Source organism: Amia ocellicauda, chromosome 2 (assembly GCF_036373705.1).
Source record: "Amia ocellicauda isolate fAmiCal2 chromosome 2, fAmiCal2.hap1, whole genome shotgun sequence".
NCBI lineage: Eukaryota > Metazoa > Chordata > Actinopteri > Amiiformes > Amiidae > Amia > Amia ocellicauda.
The window spans coordinates 1,386,706-1,406,292 of record NC_089851.1 but is presented as its reverse complement, the minus strand read 5'-3'; the positions used below and the strand labels follow the sequence as shown (position 1 = coordinate 1,406,292).

Here is a 19,587-nt window from a genome sequence, read left to right as displayed (position 1 = left end):
TGCTCAGCCCCTGATGACACTTTGCTCTTTGCTCTGTTGCACTGGCTCTCCACTCACCCACCGTGCAGGCCCGAGGTGCCACTCCCTGTGGGAGTGACTGCTGACTCTGCACCCCTCACGTTCTGTTCTGTCATGCACTGTCACTTATGCACACTCCTAACCCAAAGTGTACTGCAACTGCTTACACTAATCCACACACTATTACTGACACTAACCTGCACACTAATCTACACACTATCCCCGACACTAACCTGCACACTGCACGGGTGTGAAAAAGGAGAAGCATCGGTATTCATGTATTGAAGTTTCACTTCATGTTTTGCTTTCCAGGGCAGCAGAGTCGCATCAGTTGGCGCTAGGTGTGTGTGTAGCACACGTGTACCTGTATGGCTCTGTCTGTCTGTGTACTGTGTCTGTCCAGGACACCTGCTGTAATGTGCTGTATTTTAATGAAATAAGGAAACTACACACACACACTGATTCATGATTCATTTGAGTGTCTTTAAATATGTTATGGCGAGATCAAGCAGTGTTCTTGGTGTTGTACTGCACTGTACGTCAGGTTATGCAAACGACACGTTTTGCACACAAGCTCTGCCTGCCCGGGTTAATGAGCGTGACGACGGCAGCCAATCACGACCCAGACTCGGACTCCAGCTCCCAGCAGCCACCGGGGCTGGAGGGACCTCGGCCCCTGCCTGAAGATGGCGGCGCCGGAGAGCGAGGCGTGCGCGGCCATGGAGCGCTCCGTGCGCCAGCGGGTCCCGCCGCTGCTCACCGACCTGTACCACTTCACTATGGCCTACGCCTACTGGCGGTCCGGGCGGCACGACGAGCCGGCCGCCTTCGAGCTGTTCTTCCGCGACAACCCGTTCGGCGGCGGCTTCTCGCTGTTCGCGGGGCTGCACGACTGCCTGCTCTTCCTCAAACACTTCAGCTTCAGCGAGGAAGGTAAGGGACTGGCACAGCGCTCCTGCATGTGGACCGTGCCCTGCTGCCGCCACAGCACTCCTGAGCAGCGCTCGTCATGGGACAGATCATGGACTTGGCAGATGTCTACTTATTATTAATATTGCATGTTTATATATAATATGCAACACAACTGTTCATGAGATTAGGATGTTTGAATACTATTCATAATGGTTTTTATAATCTCACAGATGCCTGTACAAATGTCAGGATAGTGGGAGTAATGGTGGAGTAGTATACAGTGCAGTGAGGGTATCTGTACAGATTGTGATCAGGCACATCATGGCATGCATGACCGGGTCTGTAGGGGTCAGAGGTCATGTTAACCAGTTTCTTCAGAATCCCTTGAACTTGAGACTTCCTAGCATTCTCTCTCTCTCTCTCTCTCTCACACACACACACACATTCAGACACATGGACTCTGACACTCATACACACATTCAGACACGCAACACACACACACACATTCAGACACACACTGCAGTAAATGTAAGACGGGGGGGAAATGTAGGATGGACGGGTGAGTGTCAACTTTGAGTCTGACACGTCCCAGAAACCCGGTGCCAGCCCAGTGTCTCAATAAGGAATCGGAGCCCGGCGGTCTCTGACATCACTGATGCATCGCTGTGGCTCCAGGAGCAGCATTTATGACCCTGAAGAACTCGCACTGATTCACAGCTCATACAGGCTGCTGACACTGCTGACTGGGGCCGTGCCTCAGAAATGCGCTCGCTCTCTCTCTCTCTCTCTCTCTCTCTCTCTCACACACACAAACGCATTCAAATTGGGCTTTATTGGCAATACAAGTTTACATTACAAGTGTTGCCAAAGCATTTACAGACACAGTAAAGAGAACAAAATTAATACAAGAGCAAAATAAAAGGATAAAAAAACTGATTTTACAGGTGTCCAAGTGTCCCACACATTGTCATTGCCCCCCCACACCCTCTCACACATTCTCCCTCTCCTTCCTTCCCTCTTTTCCCCCTTTCCCTTTTCCAATCTCCCACCCTCTCCTTTTCTATCACTTTTCGTTCGCCCCCCCTTCTGACTTTCTGAACTCTGTTCTTGTCACCTGTGGATTAACCCTTTCCTGACTATCATACTGCCAGAAAGAATTGACATCAAACAGAGAGACCTGTATCTGTCAATGCTTTGTCAACTCCTTATGAAGAGTCGAAAACCATCCAGAGAGAGATGTGTGGTCAATCAAATGGAACTGATTCACGGAAGAGGTGTTCGAGAGGCGATCTCAGCAACTGTCTTGGAGAAGTTACAAAGTCCAGGCACTTTTATGCAGACCAGACAGCTGAGAGAGATAACAGGCCCACATGTCTGTCCTGTGATGAGTGGAAGCTCTGTTTCTGCCTGACAGCTGCTCATATATGGTCAAACCGGGGTGAAATTAAGGCGCACATAATGTTTAATATAAGGGGGGCCTGTACGATGTATCGAGCCCAAATTGCTGGAAAAAACTGGTTCTGATCAGACCCTGTTCTTCTGGGTCTCAGGTTTGATGGGTTGACAGTGACCTTGTTTACAGACACATGGACAGACTTGCTGTTCATCACCTTGTTGTGCCAATAAAGCAAATTTTGAATTTGAATTTGAGACGTCTTTCCCATCGCCCTGTTCCTGAGTTCAGTGAGTCCCATCAATAAAGTTTTTTTAATTGAATTGAGAAAGTGTGTGCTGTGTCGGTATCTGTGCTTCCCTGTTCTGTGTCTGTCCCGTCCCGTGCCCAGTGCCTCTCGGCACCCCATTGCATTGTGCCCTGATCCCGCTGTGTCTGTGTCTGCAGATGTGCAGTACCTGCGCTCCGTGCTTCCTGGCTGCACAGACCCTGCCTTCTTCTGCTACCTGCGCAGCCTGGACTGCAGCCAGGTCACCCTGCGCTCCGTCCCCGAGGGGCAGACGGTCTTCGCCAGGGTGAGAGAGGGAGGGAGCAATGAAGAGGGTGGTCAGAGAGAGGGAGGGGGAGGAGAAGGGATCAGAGGATTTATTTTATTTATTTTTTACTATTTAACCCTTTTATTACTTTATTGTATTTATTTTATTTTTTACTTGATCTGTAATTGCTTAAGCAATGCCTGTGCAAACGTGTCATGCCAATAAAGCTCGTTATTTATTTGAAAACCGCCTGGGGGGCAGCGAGGGGACTGTGGGGGCAGTTACTTCATCTTACTCATTGCTCGACAATTTGTGTGCATTATTACTACTACTAATGATCTGTTATTTATGTTATTTTGGGGTATACTTACACTACCAGTCAAAAGTTGTAGAACACCCACATTTTTCCAGTTTTCATTTAGTGAATAACCTGAAATGGTATAAAGGTAAGTGGTAAACTACCAAAGGTTAAAAAAATTAAGTTTAGGTTACCAAAAACTGAAAAATAATGTACATTTCAGAGTTATTGTGTTACAACACCCTCTTACACACACCCATTTGGCAGTGTTACGCTCAGCTCCTGTGCAGAAACAGTTACACTGTATTCATGGGATACCAAACACTTGGCAAACAACACAACACAACGGATTTGGTACCAGAGGGGTTTGTCAGCTTAAGGGGTTACATTTTGTTAAAACGATTCCATGATTTATTTTTTATGTTCAGTTGTATATTTGTTCTATGCTTTAATTTCATAGTACATTGAGATATTGAACTGCATATATTTCAATACAAACTGGAAAAATGTAGGTGTATTTATTTATAAATATATAATACTTAGGTTTGTTGTTTTTAATGTATTACCTGAATCACGTGTGCCTTGGCAATAGGCAAGAGGCCATGACAATGAAGCTCAATTTGAATGAGACAGAGAGACATGTTTTGCGTGTGTTGATCACTGGGTGGTGCTGTTCCTTCACTCTGGAGCTGCATGGACGTGTCGTGGCAGGAGATCTTTCCCAGAGAGAGAGAGGGGTGGAGGCAGGGACTGGGACGGGGGAACTGGGGAGAGCGTGACCTTCTCTCTAACTGGTACAGTGTGTAGTACAGGAGTGTGTGACACACACTCCTTTACTGCACACTGCAACACACAGTCACACACTCCTGTACAACACACATACCTGCAACAGGGAAACCTGCAACACACACGCAGTCACACAGGTGCCCTGGTAGAGGTGTGTGTGTTGCAGTGTGTAGTAGAGATGTACAGTGCATTCAGAAAGTATTCACAGCGCTTCACTTTTTCCACATTTTGATATGTTACAGCCTTATTCCAAAATGGATTAAATTCATTATTTTCCTCAAGATTCTACAAACAAACCCCATAATGACAACGTGAAAGAAGTTTGTTTGAAATCTTTGCAAATGTATTAAAAATAAAAAAAAGCACATAAGTATTCACAGCCTTTGCTCAATACTTTGTTGAAGCACCTTTGGCACCAATTACAGCCTCAAGTCTTTTTGAGTATGATGCTACAAGCTTGGCACACCTATTTTTGGCAGTTTCTCCCATTCTTCTTTGCAGGACCTCTCAAGCTCCATCAGGTTGGATGGGGAGCGTCGGTGCACAGCCATTTTCAGATCTCCAGAGATGTTCAATCGGGTTCAAGTCTGGGCTCTGGCTGTGCCTCGATACAATCCTGTCTCGGAGGTCTACAGACAATTCCTTAGACTTCATGGCTTGGTTTGTGCTCTGACATGCACTGTTAACTGTGGGACCTTATATAGACAGACGGTCTTTGCCAGGGTGAGAGAGGGAGGGAGCAATGAAGAGGGTGGTCAGAGAGAGGGAGGGGGAGGAGAAGGGATCAGAGGATTTATTTTTTACTATTTAACCCTTTTATTACTTTATTGTATTTATTTTATTTTTTACTTGATCTGTAATTGCTTAAGCAATGCCTGTGCAAACGTGTCATGCCAATAAAGCTCGTTATTTATTTGAAAACCGCCTGGGGGGCAGCGAGGGGACTGTGGGGGCAGTTACTTCATCTTACTCATTGCTCGACAATTTGTGTGCATTATTACTACTACTAATGATCTGTTATTTATGTTATTTTGGGGTATACAATCCTGTCTCGGAGGTCTACAGACAATTCCTTAGACTTCATGGCTTGGTTTGTGCTCTGACATGCACTGTTAACTGTGGGACCTTATATAGACAGGTGTGTGCCTTTCCAAATCATGTCCAATCAACTGAATTTACCACAGGTGGACTCCAATCAAGTTGTAGAAACATCTCAAGGATGATCAGTGGAAACAGGATGCACCTGAGCTCAATTCTGAGTGTCATGACAAAAGCTGTGAATACTTATGTCATGTGCTTTTTTATTTATTTTTATTTGCAAAGATTTCAAACAAACTTCTTTCACGTTGTCATTATGGGGTATTGTTTGTAGAATTTTGAGGAAAATAATGAATTTAATCCATTTTGGAATAAGGCTGTAACAAAATGTGGAAAAAGTGAAGCGCTGTGAATACTTTCCGGATGCACTGTATGTGTGTTGCAGGTGTGTGTCTTGCAGTGTGTAGTACAGGTGTGTTGAGACTGTGTGTGACTGTGTGTGTATATGTTGCAGGTGCCCCTGGTGCAGGTGTCTGGTCCGTTGGCAGTGGTGCAGCTCCTGGAGACCAGCCTGCTGTGCCTGGTGAACTACGCAAGGTGAGTCTGCTGCTGGGATCCTGCCAGCCTATCTGCCTGTCTCTGCCTGTCTATCTCTCTGTGTATCTGTCTCTGCCTGTCTGACTCTTTGTCTCTCTGTATCTGTCTCTCTGTCTGTCTCTCTGTGTATCTGTCCCTGTCTCTATCTGTTTGTCTCCCTGTGTCTCTGTCTCTGCCTGTCTGTCTCCCTGTGTCTCTGTCTCTGCCTGCCAGCTTGGTGTTCAGCTATGTTGTCCCTATCTCTCTGTCTGCCTGTGCCTTTGTGTCTGTCAGCCTGGTGTGCAGTAACAGTGTCTGTCTGTCTGTCAGCCTGGTGTGCAGTAACGCAGCGAGGTTTCGTCTGGCTGCGGGGCCGAGGCTGCGACTGTTGGAGCTGGGGCTGCGCCGAGCACAGGGGCCTGACGGTGGACTGACGGCCTCCAGATACTCTCACATTGGGGGTGAGGGCGGAGGGAGGCGGGCGGGCGGGGTGCAGGAGGGAGAGAATGAGAAGACGAGAGGGAGAGAAGGCCGAGTGATGATGATGTACTGTAATGTGACTCCCCCTCTTCCCTCCTCTCCTCAGGGTTTGACGTGTCCAGCAATGTTCTGGCCGGCTGTGTGTTTGGTATCCCTGTGTCAGGCACTATGGCGCACTCCTTCGTCACCTCCTTCAGCTCTCTGGAGCAGGTGCAGCCCCGCGTGAGTGCCCCCTTTCTGCTCTCCACTGCTCTCTTCTCTGCTCTCCTCTGCTGTCCTCTCCGCTCCTCTGCTCTGCTGTCCTCTGCTGCCTCTCCCCTCCTCTCCTCTCCTCTCTCCTCTCCTGCTGCCTCTCCTCTGCTATCCTCTGCTCTCCTCTCCTCTTTCTTCTCTTACCTTCTCTTCCCTTCCCCTCAGCTCTCATAAGAACATAAGAAAGTGTCCAAACGAGAGGAGGTCATTCGACCCATCATGCTCGTATGGTTTCCATTATTAACAAAGTGATCCAAAAGGATCTAGAGGTGGAAAGAGTACTGAAAAATCCTACTCAAGTAGGAGTAAAAGTACTGGTATAAAAAACTACTCTAGTAAAAGTTAAAAGTAACTCATTTAAAAAGTACTTGGAGTACAAGTTACATAGTTACTTTCATCAAAGCCTTGTCACATGATCTCCAAGCAAACACTAACACTATATATATGTATATACATATTTTTTTCCTCAGTCATGCCCAGCGTGCAGAGATGTGTAACAATAAAGTAACAGTTCTGTTGATTTAAAAATGTGTGTTATTATTACTAGTTCTAAATGGCTGTAGGTGATATTTAAATAAATACATATAAATTAAATCACAATACCAACTTACCTAGAACACATAGAAATGTTGATATAACTGTATTGTTATACCCCGTTTCCACTGGCCACGTTTATCTGCAGCTCAGCGTGGCCGGGCCGGGGTGTTTCCACTGGGGCTCAGCTGCACCTCCGCCAGTGCCGGACTGGTTTCAGCAGCGCAGTTTCTATGGCTGCGTCCCAGATCGCACACTCGTCCCTCGTCCCCTTCCCTTGCGGGGCGGAAGGGCTCCGGTGGCATCTTAAGCGCTGTCTGTCCCTCAGGAGCGAGCGAGGAGCCCAGTCAGCCGTTTGCGCTTCAAAGCCCTTCAGCGCAGTGAACAGAAGCGCGCTGATGCGGAGAGTTTAGCGCTGAATCCAGAACTCTGTGCGCTAAAGGCGGAGACGCGTCAACTGGGAAAATAGAGCAGCGGCGGTGCATATACATGTAATGTTAGCTAGACAGTTGTAGAAATTGTTAAATTATGTATCAAGGAAATAATACGTAGATAGATACAATAAAATGATTATATAATCATGATTTAAATATATGATTAGAAAGTTAAACCAAAACATGTTTTGGAAACTATAATTTAATTAATTACTGAAGTAGTATCCTATACAACTAGGAGGTGATTAACGAACAGTGTATTTCAAAATTATTATTATTACTATTTTAATTACATACAAATACAAGAAAAGACTGCGTAGGTACTTTTTCAGACAAAGGCGCTGAATGCTGACACTGAAGTGAGTCCCATTGTGCGCTTTTATCTTCACCTGCACCCTCCTCACTCGAGTGCACACTCTGTGACGTCAGCACAACGTCACGCAAAGTGTACACTAGTCGAAGGGTGTAGGGAGCGAGTGTGCGATTTGGGACGCAGCCTGGTCCCACACTGGTCTGGTCAGTACTGTGACGTCATGACGCAGCGCGTCTGCATTCTAGGGATGGGCGATACCACTGATTTTCTTTTCGATCCGATACCAAGTAATACCAAGGCTAGTATCCCAATACCAATACCGATACTTTTAAAAGTGTTCTTATGTACATAAAAAGGGGAAATCTTTGTGATTTCTACAGTGAAAATTATATTTGAAAGCCTTTGCATTAGTATTTAACTAAAAATCTTCTCTTTTTGTTTTCTGTTTAATAACAGCAATTATAAAACACAAGTTCAGTTGTTCTGGCTGGCATAAGAGTTATATTCACCAGATCATTCCTGAAGGTATTAGCAACCTGAGCTCTTTACTTTCAAAACAGTAACATGTTATGATATATAATCTGTGTTTTAGAAAGCCTGAGCAATGCATATCAGTTTTTCCACAAAATTGATATAATTAAATATAGAGGCTTTACCGACTGCAGAAATACAAACCACAACCTCACAAAACTGAGCGATTAATACAACTGATCCATCATTACGGTGTCAAAGGTGTTTGTTAAATGAGTCCCATTGCAGTAAAAGCTGACGCCCCGCCATGTTATTGATGTGATTTTTATTTTGCACATTGATAAAGCTGCAGATTTACAGAGAAAACACGCTGACACTGAATTTGTGAAAACTTGTCAGTAAGTTACGGATCCCAGTGTTGTTGTCGTATTTATATACACATATGAGTTTTGCTTAAGAAACTGTCTGTGACTGTCATACTGTGTATTTCATGATATAGATATGTAGTGTCTACACGGACAGATTTAAACCCAGCGCACTGTATTCAATAATGCAACACAATTCATTCTCCCACAGATACATAATAAGGGCGAATATCTGGATACTTAAATTAAGCTATATCGTCAGTGTTAATCGGATCATGATACATGGAGAAGCAACACGGTTATCTACGATGCGCTGCTAAACTAAATAAACTAGGTGAAATTTTAAGTGATGTAATTTGTTTTCTATATTGTTTCAATGTGTCCCGGTTTCTGCTTTTGAATATCTGGTATAACTTATACTATAAGACTGTGTTGATATCGTAAACACATTTCAGCCCAGAGTGTATTGCACTGTAATGTTAGCGGTATTTCAGCCTCCAGTTTAAACACTGAGTCCCAGAGTGCCGAGGGTCCAGATGCGGTTGGACTTGTGTGTCAGTGTCTTCCTGGGGCAGCTGGACCCGCGACACTGAGTGGAGCCGTCACAGCCCGGCCGCTGAGGGCTAGTTTATTGCGGACTGACTAAAACAAATGACAAAACGGAATGCCCATAGACTACAATGTGGAAAACTGAAGGCCGGCTATGTCTCCAAATCCCACACAGGAATCCTGAATGCGATTTCTTTAAAATAACCTCATATAAAACAAGTGGAATGACAGCTGATTTCCATGGAATGACGGGCCTGGAATATCGAAAACGCACTGAAAACAGTGCAAGTTCAACCTTATCTGAAAAAATAAACTGTGTAAATGGGCAACTGTATGTAAAATAATGTGATATCTTGAAACAATTGTAAATAACCCTTAAAAAAATGTCTGCATAGAAATATTAATAATAAAGAATATTATGAAGCAATTAACAGCAATAAAGACATCAGCCTTATGATAATTAACTGATTAACAATTTTTTTGCTTTGCATACTTCAGAAAATTATATTGTTAATCCATTTCTTAATCGTAATTGACATTCAATAAGCAATTTCTATTTTATTGCATTTCAATATTAAAGCAATACATTTTATAAAATCAAATGTGAAGTATTGTGCATTTTTCTGCAGTAGATAAGGTTGGTTTAGTTTTGAAAGTAAATGAGCTAATCAAATGAGAAAGGGCATGGTTCTTTGTTGTAAATGCAAGTGGTATCATGGAGCTTGCCTTTCAACAAACCATACAAGTATTTCATTTGTGAGACCTCCTTTGTAAATCAATGTGTGTGTGTCTCTGTGTGTGAAAACATCCTATTATGTTTTTAGTGTGTTTTCAGCATTCCAGGCCCGTCATTCCATGGAAATCAGCTGTCATTCCACTTTTATGTTTTATATGAGGTTTTTTAAAGAAAGCCTATTCAGGATTTTAGGATTCCTTTGTGGGATTTGGAGATATAGACCGTCCTTCTGTTTTCCCCATTGTAGTCTATGGGCATTCCCATGGGCGTTTTCATATAAATCGGGAATGTCAAATGTCGCATTTTGGGGGGAAAAAGCAGTTTTTAGCATTGGGATTACAAGACATAACTTGTTTTAGATTAAACTGTGTATACTAAGTGAAAAGGGTACCTCTAGGAGTATATCTAGAGCAAGATCTTGAATTATGTGTGGAATTGGCTTCATTATCATGTTTTGTCACGAAGCTCTTCAATTGTTTGCTCATAGGGGTGTAACGATTCCACACATTTTCGATTCGGTTCAATTTTCAATTTTATTTGTTATTTTTCTTCACACACTTGTCTCCAAATTAATAACCTTTTTTGACAAAAATCTAACAATTATTTTAACACTGCCAGCCAGGAAATCAACAATAACAGTATTAACAGTACATTAACAGTAATGGCTTATGAAATGCACATTAATGGACTTTAACTAGTCCTAGATTTGCATGAACAGTTTTTCTGGAGTTTCATGATTGAATTCCAGGGATCGTTAGAAACTCGCTGAGCCGATCAGAGGACAGGCAGACGAGCTAGATCAGTTGCGATTCTTCAGTTGTGTATCAAAACGTGTACACTGTAAATAGTTTAATGAAATGAAAGGATGCTGATCTAATAAGATGCAGCCAAAATGTTGCAATGGACAGATTGTTTTAATTTATCATTGCAGTCATTGTTTTATTAGTACGTACTTGCGATTGGCCTTGGACTTTAAACTGGAGTTTTCATTTTATCTGGTATTGATATCAGAATAAATAATAATTACTGAATGAAGTCCTGTTATCTAGTGACCCCCACACATACAACCCACAGCAGTCAAATCCTCTGAAAACGAGACCAGGTTGAAACGCAAGTTACCACAATACTTTACTAATATGAGCTCAGATCAGCGGTGAGGTTGATCTGCATGAATTAACCTTGAGGCTGTTTCGTTTTATACAGATATAGGTTTATTAAAAATTAAATAGACAACATGTATTTGCAAAGATAAGACAGAGACAAGCAGGGTGGATAATTTTAAGAGTGAGAGAAGATCTGTCCAATACTCAAGTTTTGACTCGAGGCACAAAACAGGTAAAATAACAAACCAGTCTTATGATTACGCTGCCCGTTCCTACAATTCAGATCCCATACACAACTAGGGTTGATGTCATTGTGGTTTACCTAATTCTTGACTAGTACACTAATATACTACCTGTGTGGTTTACTGAGATTCGGTTATGCAGACGTTCGATAGAAGTGAGGGCTGGCAGACTGTGTCGACTGGAGGACGGTTGCAAAGCTTTCAGGTTTTTGGTGGAGAAGTTCTGGTTCCGTTCAGTCTTCCTGGATTTCGTCTCCTTGGTTTCTTCTCCCAGGTTGTTCCACTCCCAATTGTACCACTCCAAATTGGTAGTTCTAACTTTCTGTTTTAATAAATCTAATCTCTTTTCCTTCCAGACTTCTGATTGGTCAGGGTTGGGATAATACAATTGAAATTCGAATCGAAGCAGTATTTGCCATTCCTCTCCTTTGATTCCTACAGAATGTGTATAAGAACATAAGACAGTGTCCAATGGAGAGCAGCCCATTCGCCCCATCGTGCTCGTTTGGTGTCCACTAAGTGATCCAAGGATCCTATCCAGTCTGTTTTTGAATGTTCCCAAATTGTCTCTTCAGCCACATCGCTGGGGAGTTTGTTCAGATTGTGACGCCTCTCTGTGTGAAGAAGTGTCTCCTGTTTTCTGTCTCGAATGCCTTGAAGCCCAATTTCCATTTGTGTCCCCGGGTGCGTGTCCCTGCTGATCTGGAAAAGCTCCTCTGGTTTGATGTGGTCGATGCCTTTCGTGATTTTGAAGACTTGAATCAAGTCCCCACGTAGTCTCCTCTGTTCCAGGGTGAGAAGGTTCAGGTCCTCAGTCTCTCAGTAGGACATTCCCTTCAGACCTGGAATAAGTCTGGTTGCTCTCCTCTGAACTGCCTCTAGAGCAGCGATATCTTTCTTTAAGTGTGGAGCCCAGAACTGTCCACAGTATCCAGATGAGCTCTAACTAGTGCATTGTACAGTCTCCTCTCCTCTCCTCTCTTGGTTTGTGCATTCTTTCCTTTTCTCCTTCTATAACGATTAGTTGACTTGTTATTATGATTATTATCATTATTTTTATTTCTTGGCAGACGCCCTTATCCAATCTCTCGCTCCCCTTCTCCCTGTGCAGACCCTATCTCCGGCCAGGGGGGGCAGGGACCCCGTTGACCTGGTGACCCTGAGCCTGGCCTGGCGGGGGCGTATCTGTGTGGTGCTGGGGGTGGAGCCTGGGCAGGCGTGGCTGGGGGAGCTGGCTGCTTTCCTGTCCTATGCCGTGGCATTTCCAGATCAGTTCCTGGCTGTCATAGACACCTACAGCGTACACAGGTACAGAGAGAGAATGGGGGGACAGAGGAGATCCGAGGATGAAAATCCAGATTTTGGGAACAGTTTACGAATGGCTTGGACACCTCGTTCTCCTGCTCCCTCTCCCCTCATTCACAGCCCCGCCGTGTCTCTCTTCGCAGCAGTGGGCTGGTGAATTTCTGTGCCGTGGCACTGGCCCTATGTGAGCTGCACTACCGGCCGCTGGGAGTGCGTCTGGACAGCGGCGACATCTGCAGGCAGTCGGTGGAAGTGCGCCGTGTCTTCAGAGTCTGCAGTGAGGAGTGTGTATATAATAATAATAACAGTAATGACAGTAGCAGTAATGCTAATAATAGTTTTGGTAATAAATAGTAGCAATAATTACAGTACTTGTACTGTGTCTGTGAGCACCAGAGACACACACACAGACACTATCATACTGACATAGACAGTGGGACAGACTGAGACAGACAGTGAGACAGACCGACACAGGCAGTGGGACAGACTGACAGTGCGACCGTGCTCTGAATCCAGCCTGTGCCTCCCTTTCCCCCCTGCAGGTTTGCTGTGCCATCCCTACTCTCCCTCAGCATTGTCGGAACAAACAACATCACAGAGGACAACTTGAGACAACTGAGCCACACAGTGAGACAGGGAGGGGTGGCCAGGGGACAGACTGAGCGCGGGAGGGACTGAGTGTTGGAGAGGGAGGAAGGGATACACGGACAATGTTTTTTTTCAGAAGTGAACCACAGTTGAAATTACAATTATTCCTCAATCTCTCCCTCTTTCTCTCCATATCCCTCTCTCCCTCTCTCTCTCAGGAAAATGAGATTGATGTAGTTGGGGTGGGGACTCACCTGGTCACCTGCACCCTCCAACCTTCTCTGGGATGTGTATACAAGGTACTGCCCCCCCGTGCCTCACTCATGCCCTCTCTGTCCCGCCCCAGTGCCCCACACGCACTGTCCACCCCACTGCCCCACACTCACTGTCCACCCCACTGCCCCACACTCACTGTCCACCCCAGTGCCCCACACACACTGTGTGTCATCCGCCCCAGTTCCCCACACGCACTTTATGCCTCAGTACCCCACACGCACTCATCTGCCTCAGTGACCCACACGCACTCATCTGCCTCAGTGACCCACACGCACTCTCCGTCTCCTTGCCCCACATGCACTGTATCATCCGCCCCAGTACCCCACAGGCACTTTACGCCCCAGTGCCCCACACGCACTGTCCACCCCAGTGCCCCTTACACACTGCCAACCCCAATGCCCCTCACACACTGTCCACCCCAGTGCCCCATACGCACTGTCAACCCAAGTGCCCCTTACACACTGTCTGCCCCAGTGCCCCACACGCACTGTGTGTCGTCGTCCGCCCCAGTGCCCCACACGCACTGTGTGTCATCAGCCCCAGTGCCCACTTGCCCTGCCAACCCCAGTGCCCCACACGCACTCTCCACCCCAGTTACCCACACGCACCGTCCGCCACAGTGCCCCACACGCACTGTCCGCCCCAGTGCCCCACACGCACTGTCAACCCAAGTGCCCCACACGCACTGTCAACCCAAGTGCCCCACACACACTGTCCGCCCCAGTGCCCCACATGCACTGTCCGCCCCAGTGCCCCACACGCACTGTCAACCCAAGTGCCCCTTACACACTGTCTGCCCCAGTGCCCCACACGCACTGTCAACCCAAGTGCCCCTTACACACTGTCAACCCCAGTGCCCCACACGCACTGTCAACCCAAGTGCCCCTTACACACTGTCAACCCCAGTGCCCCATACGCACTGTACGACCCAGTGCCCCATACACACTGTACGACCCAGTGCCCCACACGCACTATATGTCGTCGTCCGCCCCAGTGCCCCACACACACTGCCAACCCCAGTGCCCCACACACACTATCCGCCCCAGTGCCCCACACGCACTGTCCGTCTCCTTGCCCCACATGCACTGTGTCATCCGCCCCAGTACCCCACAAGCACTTTACGCCCCAGTGCCCCTCACGCACTGTGCGCCCCAGTGCCCCACACGCACTGTCCACCCCAGTGCCCCATAGACACTGCCAACCCCAATGCCCCATACGCACTGTCCGCCCCAGTGCCCCACACGCACTGTCCACCCCAGTGCCCCATAGACACTGCCAACCCCAATGCCCCATACGCACTGTCCGCCCCAGTGCCCCACACGCACTGTGTCATCCACCCCAGTGCCCACTCGCACTGCCAACCCCAGTGCCCCACACGAACTCTCCACCCCAGTTACCCACACGCACTGTACGCCCCAGTGCCCCACACGCACTGTGTGTCATCCGCCCCAGGGCCCCACACGCACTGTGTGTCATCCGCCCCAGTGCCCCACACGCACTGTCCACCCCAGTGCCCCATACGCACTGTGTCATCCGCCCCAGTGCCCACTCGCACTGCCAACCCCAGTGCCCCACACGAACTCTCCACCCCAGTTACCCACACGCACTGTACGCCCCAGTGCCCCACACGCACTGTGTGTCATCCGCCCCAGTGCCCCACTCGCACTGTGTGTCATCCGCCCCAGTGCCCCACACACACTGTCCGCCCCAGTGCCCCACACGCACTGTCCGCCCCAGTGCCCCACACGCACTGTCCGTCTCCTTGCCCCACACGCACTGTCCGTCTCCATGCCCCACATGCACTGTCTACCCCAGTGCCCCATACACACTGTCTGCCTCAATGCCCCACACGCAATGTCTGCCCCAGTGCCCCATACACACTGTCTGCCTCAATGCCCCTCACGCACTGTCCGCCCCAGTGCCCCACACGCACTGCCAACCCCAGTACCCCATACTCACTGCACGCCCCAGTGCCCCACACGCACTGTCATCCTCCCCAGTGCCCCACACGCACTGTCCGCCCCAGTGCCCCACACGCACTGTCCGCCCCAGTGCCCCACATGCACTGTCCGCCCCAGTGCCCCATACCCACTGTCCGCCCCAGTGCCCCACACGCACTGTGAACCCCAGTGCCCCACACGCACTGACTGCCCCAGTGCCCCACACGCACAATGTGTCGTCGTCCGCCCCAGTGCCCCACACACACTGCCAACCCCAGTGCCCCACACACACTATCCGCCCCAGTGCCCCACACGCACTGTCCGTCTCCTTGCCCCACACTGTCTGGCCCCGCCCTATGTGGAAACTACTCTTTTCTTTCTTTCTCTCTCTCGCCGCAGCTGGTGGAGGTGAGCGGACGACCCAGGATGAAGCTCAGTGAGGATCCTGAGAAGAGCACCCTGCCTGGCAGGAAGAGCGTCTACCGACTGTACAGCCCTGAGGGTGAGTGCTGTGCTGAGCTGCTGTACTGCACTGTACTTCACTCTACTGCACTGCGATACTGCACTGACTGTACAGACTCTAGCCCTGTGTTTCACTCAGTAACCAAGCCTTCTGCCCCTTCTGTGCTTAGGGCACCCATTCGTGGACCTGCTGTGCTTGTGGGGCGAGGGACCCCCCCAGTCCGGGCTAGGGCTGCGGTGCCATCCTCTGGGGGGGGGGCAGGGGGTCCTGACCGTCACACCCACTAGGGTGGAGGAGCTCCTGCAGGACTGCTTCACACAGGGACAGGTGAGGGAGCCGAGGGACGGGGGCCTCTCTCTGTGTCTTCGTGTCAGTGTTTTTGTCTCCAAGTCTCGAAAAATCCATCCTACTCAGACTTGCACACCCCCTTCTCTCCCCCTCTCTCTATCTGTGTCAGGTGACCCAGCCGCTGCCCACCGTGGCGCAACTGCGGGAGCGAGTGCAGGTCTCTGTGAACGCCCTGCACCCCAGACACACCCAGCTGAGCGCACCGGACACTTACACTGTGAGAGGGGGAGGGTGTGGAGAGGAAGGGAGGGTGTAGTTTGCCCATGTGCAGAGACGGAGGGAGGGATTAGGGAGAGGGAGGGAGAGGGAGAGGGAGAGATGAAGAGGGGGATGGATTGAGTGGGGGAGAGAGGGGCAGAGGGTTGTGGAATATGCAGTAAGTCTGAATATGTCTGATCCCCCTCTCTCACTCTCACTCTCTCTCTCTCTCTCTCACAGGTGGCCGTGTCTGAGAGACTCCATGCTCTGATCACAGAGTGCACATCCTGCAACAGCACTGCTGGACACACTGACTCACTACCATCCTGATAGATACACACACACACACACACACACACACAATCTCTCAAACTGATAGACACACACACACACACAATCTCTCAAACTGATAGACACACACACACACACACACACACACACAATCTCTCAAACTGATAGACACACACACACACACACACACACACAATCTCTCAAACTGATAGACACACACACACACACAATCTCTCAAACTGATAGACACACACACACACACACACAATCTCTCAAACTGATAGACACACACACACACACACACACAATCTCTCAAACTGATAGACACACACACACACACACACACACACAATCTCTCAAACTGATAGACACACACACACACACACAATCTCTCAAACTGATAGACACACACACACACACACACACAATCTCTCAAACTGATAGACACACACACACACAATCTCTCAAACTGATAGACACACACACACACACACAATCTCTCAAACTGATAGACACACACACACACACACACACACAATCTCTCAAACTGATAGACACACACACACACACAATCTCTCAAACTGATAGACACACACACACACACACACACACAATCTCTCAAACTGATAGACACACACACACACACACACACAATCTCTCAAACTGATAGACACACACACACACACACACACACAATCTCTCAAACTGATAGACACACACACACACACAATCTCTCAAACTGATAGACACACACACACACACACACACAATCTCTCAAACTGATAGACACACACACACACACAATCTCTCAAACTGATAGACACACACACACACACACACAATCTCTCAAACTGATAGACACACACACACACACACACACACAATCTCTCAAACTGATAGACACACACACACACACAATCTCTCAAACTGATAGACACACACACACACACACACACACAATCTCTCAAACTGATAGACACACACACACACACAATCTCTCAAACTGATAGACACACACACACGGACAGACACACACACACTGACTGCTCAATACCTCGCCCGCTGCCCTACAGGGTGTCAGCTGTGATCTGCTGCTCTTGTTTAAGTGTTTTTACAGTAAACTCATTTCGTACACTGGCCCAGGCCCTGTGTGTGTTTTGTTGCCGTTCACTCCTGTGTGGAGTTGTGTTGAGGTGTGCGCAAACACAAGTGCAGGTGTGGGTAGTAACAGCTGTAGGGTACAATAGTGCAATAGTTGATAATAAAAATGGGACGGTACGTCAGCCTGGGGAGTTGTGTACAAACCCCAGTCACGGCAGAGATGTAACCTGTCTTTGCTCTCTGTTGTTATCCTTGTGCGGGTGCCGTCTACAGAAGCTCCCCTCCCTCAGCACGAGGACAGCGCGGCACTGTTTCATTAAACTCGCATACAGACACATTCTACCAGTCATTCTTTTCAACAGTTTCTAGGGCAGATAGAATACGTTATAAACACTGCACTACCAAAGCAATGGCAAGTTTTGAAAAAAAAACAAATATTTTAAAGGAATATTTCCTATTAGAATATCATTTTGTAAATCAGAGCAGTGTATCATTAAGCATTGTTAAAAGTTGCTAATTTGAGGCTAACAGAAAAATCACATATCCTCCTACACTCCTACCACCAAAAAAGGAAATACGCCCTTCATTTTAAAACTGTGATAGTTATCCATTAAGATAATTATTATAATAGATTGTTATTATGATAGCTTTGCGAAGTTATAAATTATCAATACAATTAATTCTCAGTGGGATGATTATATTCTGTACTTTTATATGATATATAACACTGTTTAACTCTCCCTCTTTGACAAAGCTGGTGCCCAGCTGGTGATTCCCTATGGAGAGAAGGCCGAAGGCCAGCACTAGACTCACAGAGTGTGAAAGTTGCATCCTTACAGCTCTGAAACAGTCGTCTCAATGCCAGGCTTGAGTTTCAATACACTTTTAGAACATCAGAATCTTGATGTCATGATGACCTCACAAAGGCCAAGCATTCCGTGAGTTGTACAGCATGAAGATGACATCATAGTCGGGATAAACAGGAAGAGATGGTTTTCTGTTTGTTGGATAAAGGTTTTAATGTTAAAGAAATATATGTGTACCATCTTCAGAAGTGTGTAGAACATCATTATAAACTGACTGAAAACATAAATGTACCTGTATATGCATCTGAAATGTACAAAATGGAAGTTGGAAAACAGACCAGCAAGAGGAGAGCATATGAACATCCTGACCACTCAGTGCGTAGCTCTGTAACTGCCCCCAGGCCTGTCCGCAGCCCACAGCAGGCAGCCTCACTCACACACTCTCATCAGCGCCCCTCTCTCGGGGGGCAGTGCAGCTGGCTGTTATTGGCTGTTGGCTCGGGGTGTCTGCTCACGCCCCACTCACATCTGGAGTGGATCAGGCATAGCAAGGCGATGATGTCAGCAGCCAGCCACCCCCTCCCCAGCACCCCACTGACCCCTACAGCCCCGTGTGTTTTCCCCCACCCCCCGTCGCCATCTCAAGGATTCATTCCAAACTGTTCCATCAGCGTGTCAGTTGTATCAATATTGCCAAGAATTCTACAGGAACATCGTACCCCTTTCTCTGCCTTTAACTGTCCCCCTCCCTTCCTCTGACACTCTCCACACTGACACACTCCCAGTGACACTCTCCACACTGACACTCTCCACACTGACACACTCCCAGTGACACTCTCCACACTGACACTCTCCACACTGACACACTCCCAGTGACACTCTCCACACTGACACTCTCCACACTGACACACTCCCAGTGACACACTCCACACTGACACACTCCCAGTGACACACTCCACACTGACACTCTCCACACTGACACACTCCCAGTGACACTCTCCACACTGACACACTCCCAGTGACACACTCCACACTGACACTCTCCACACTGACACACTCCCAGTGACACACTCCACACTGACACACTCCCAGTGACACTCTCCACACTGACACTCTCCACACTGACACTCTCCACACTGACACACTCCCAGTGACACACTCCACACTGACACACTCCCAGTGACACACTCCACACTGACACTCTCCACACTGACACACTCCCAGTGACACACTCC

At 47.7% G+C, this 19,587-nt stretch overlaps 1 protein-coding gene across 1 annotated transcript; it reads left to right on the top strand.

Moving 5' to 3' along the window:
* The first annotated feature begins 675 nt into the window (after positions 1-675).
* Positions 676-17,582, top strand: naprt (nicotinate phosphoribosyltransferase). Its single transcript, XM_066716155.1, has 13 exons — positions 676-951; positions 2,771-2,898; positions 5,496-5,578; positions 5,888-6,018; positions 6,144-6,259; positions 12,148-12,344; positions 12,485-12,625; positions 12,884-12,968; positions 13,148-13,228; positions 15,545-15,647; positions 15,778-15,935; positions 16,066-16,173; positions 16,395-17,582. The coding sequence occupies exons 1-13, from the start codon at positions 705-707 to the stop codon at positions 16,482-16,484; spliced, it is 1,668 nt and encodes a 555-aa protein (XP_066572252.1). The 5' UTR covers positions 676-704; the 3' UTR covers positions 16,485-17,582.
* The last annotated feature ends 2,005 nt before the right edge of the window (positions 17,583-19,587 follow it).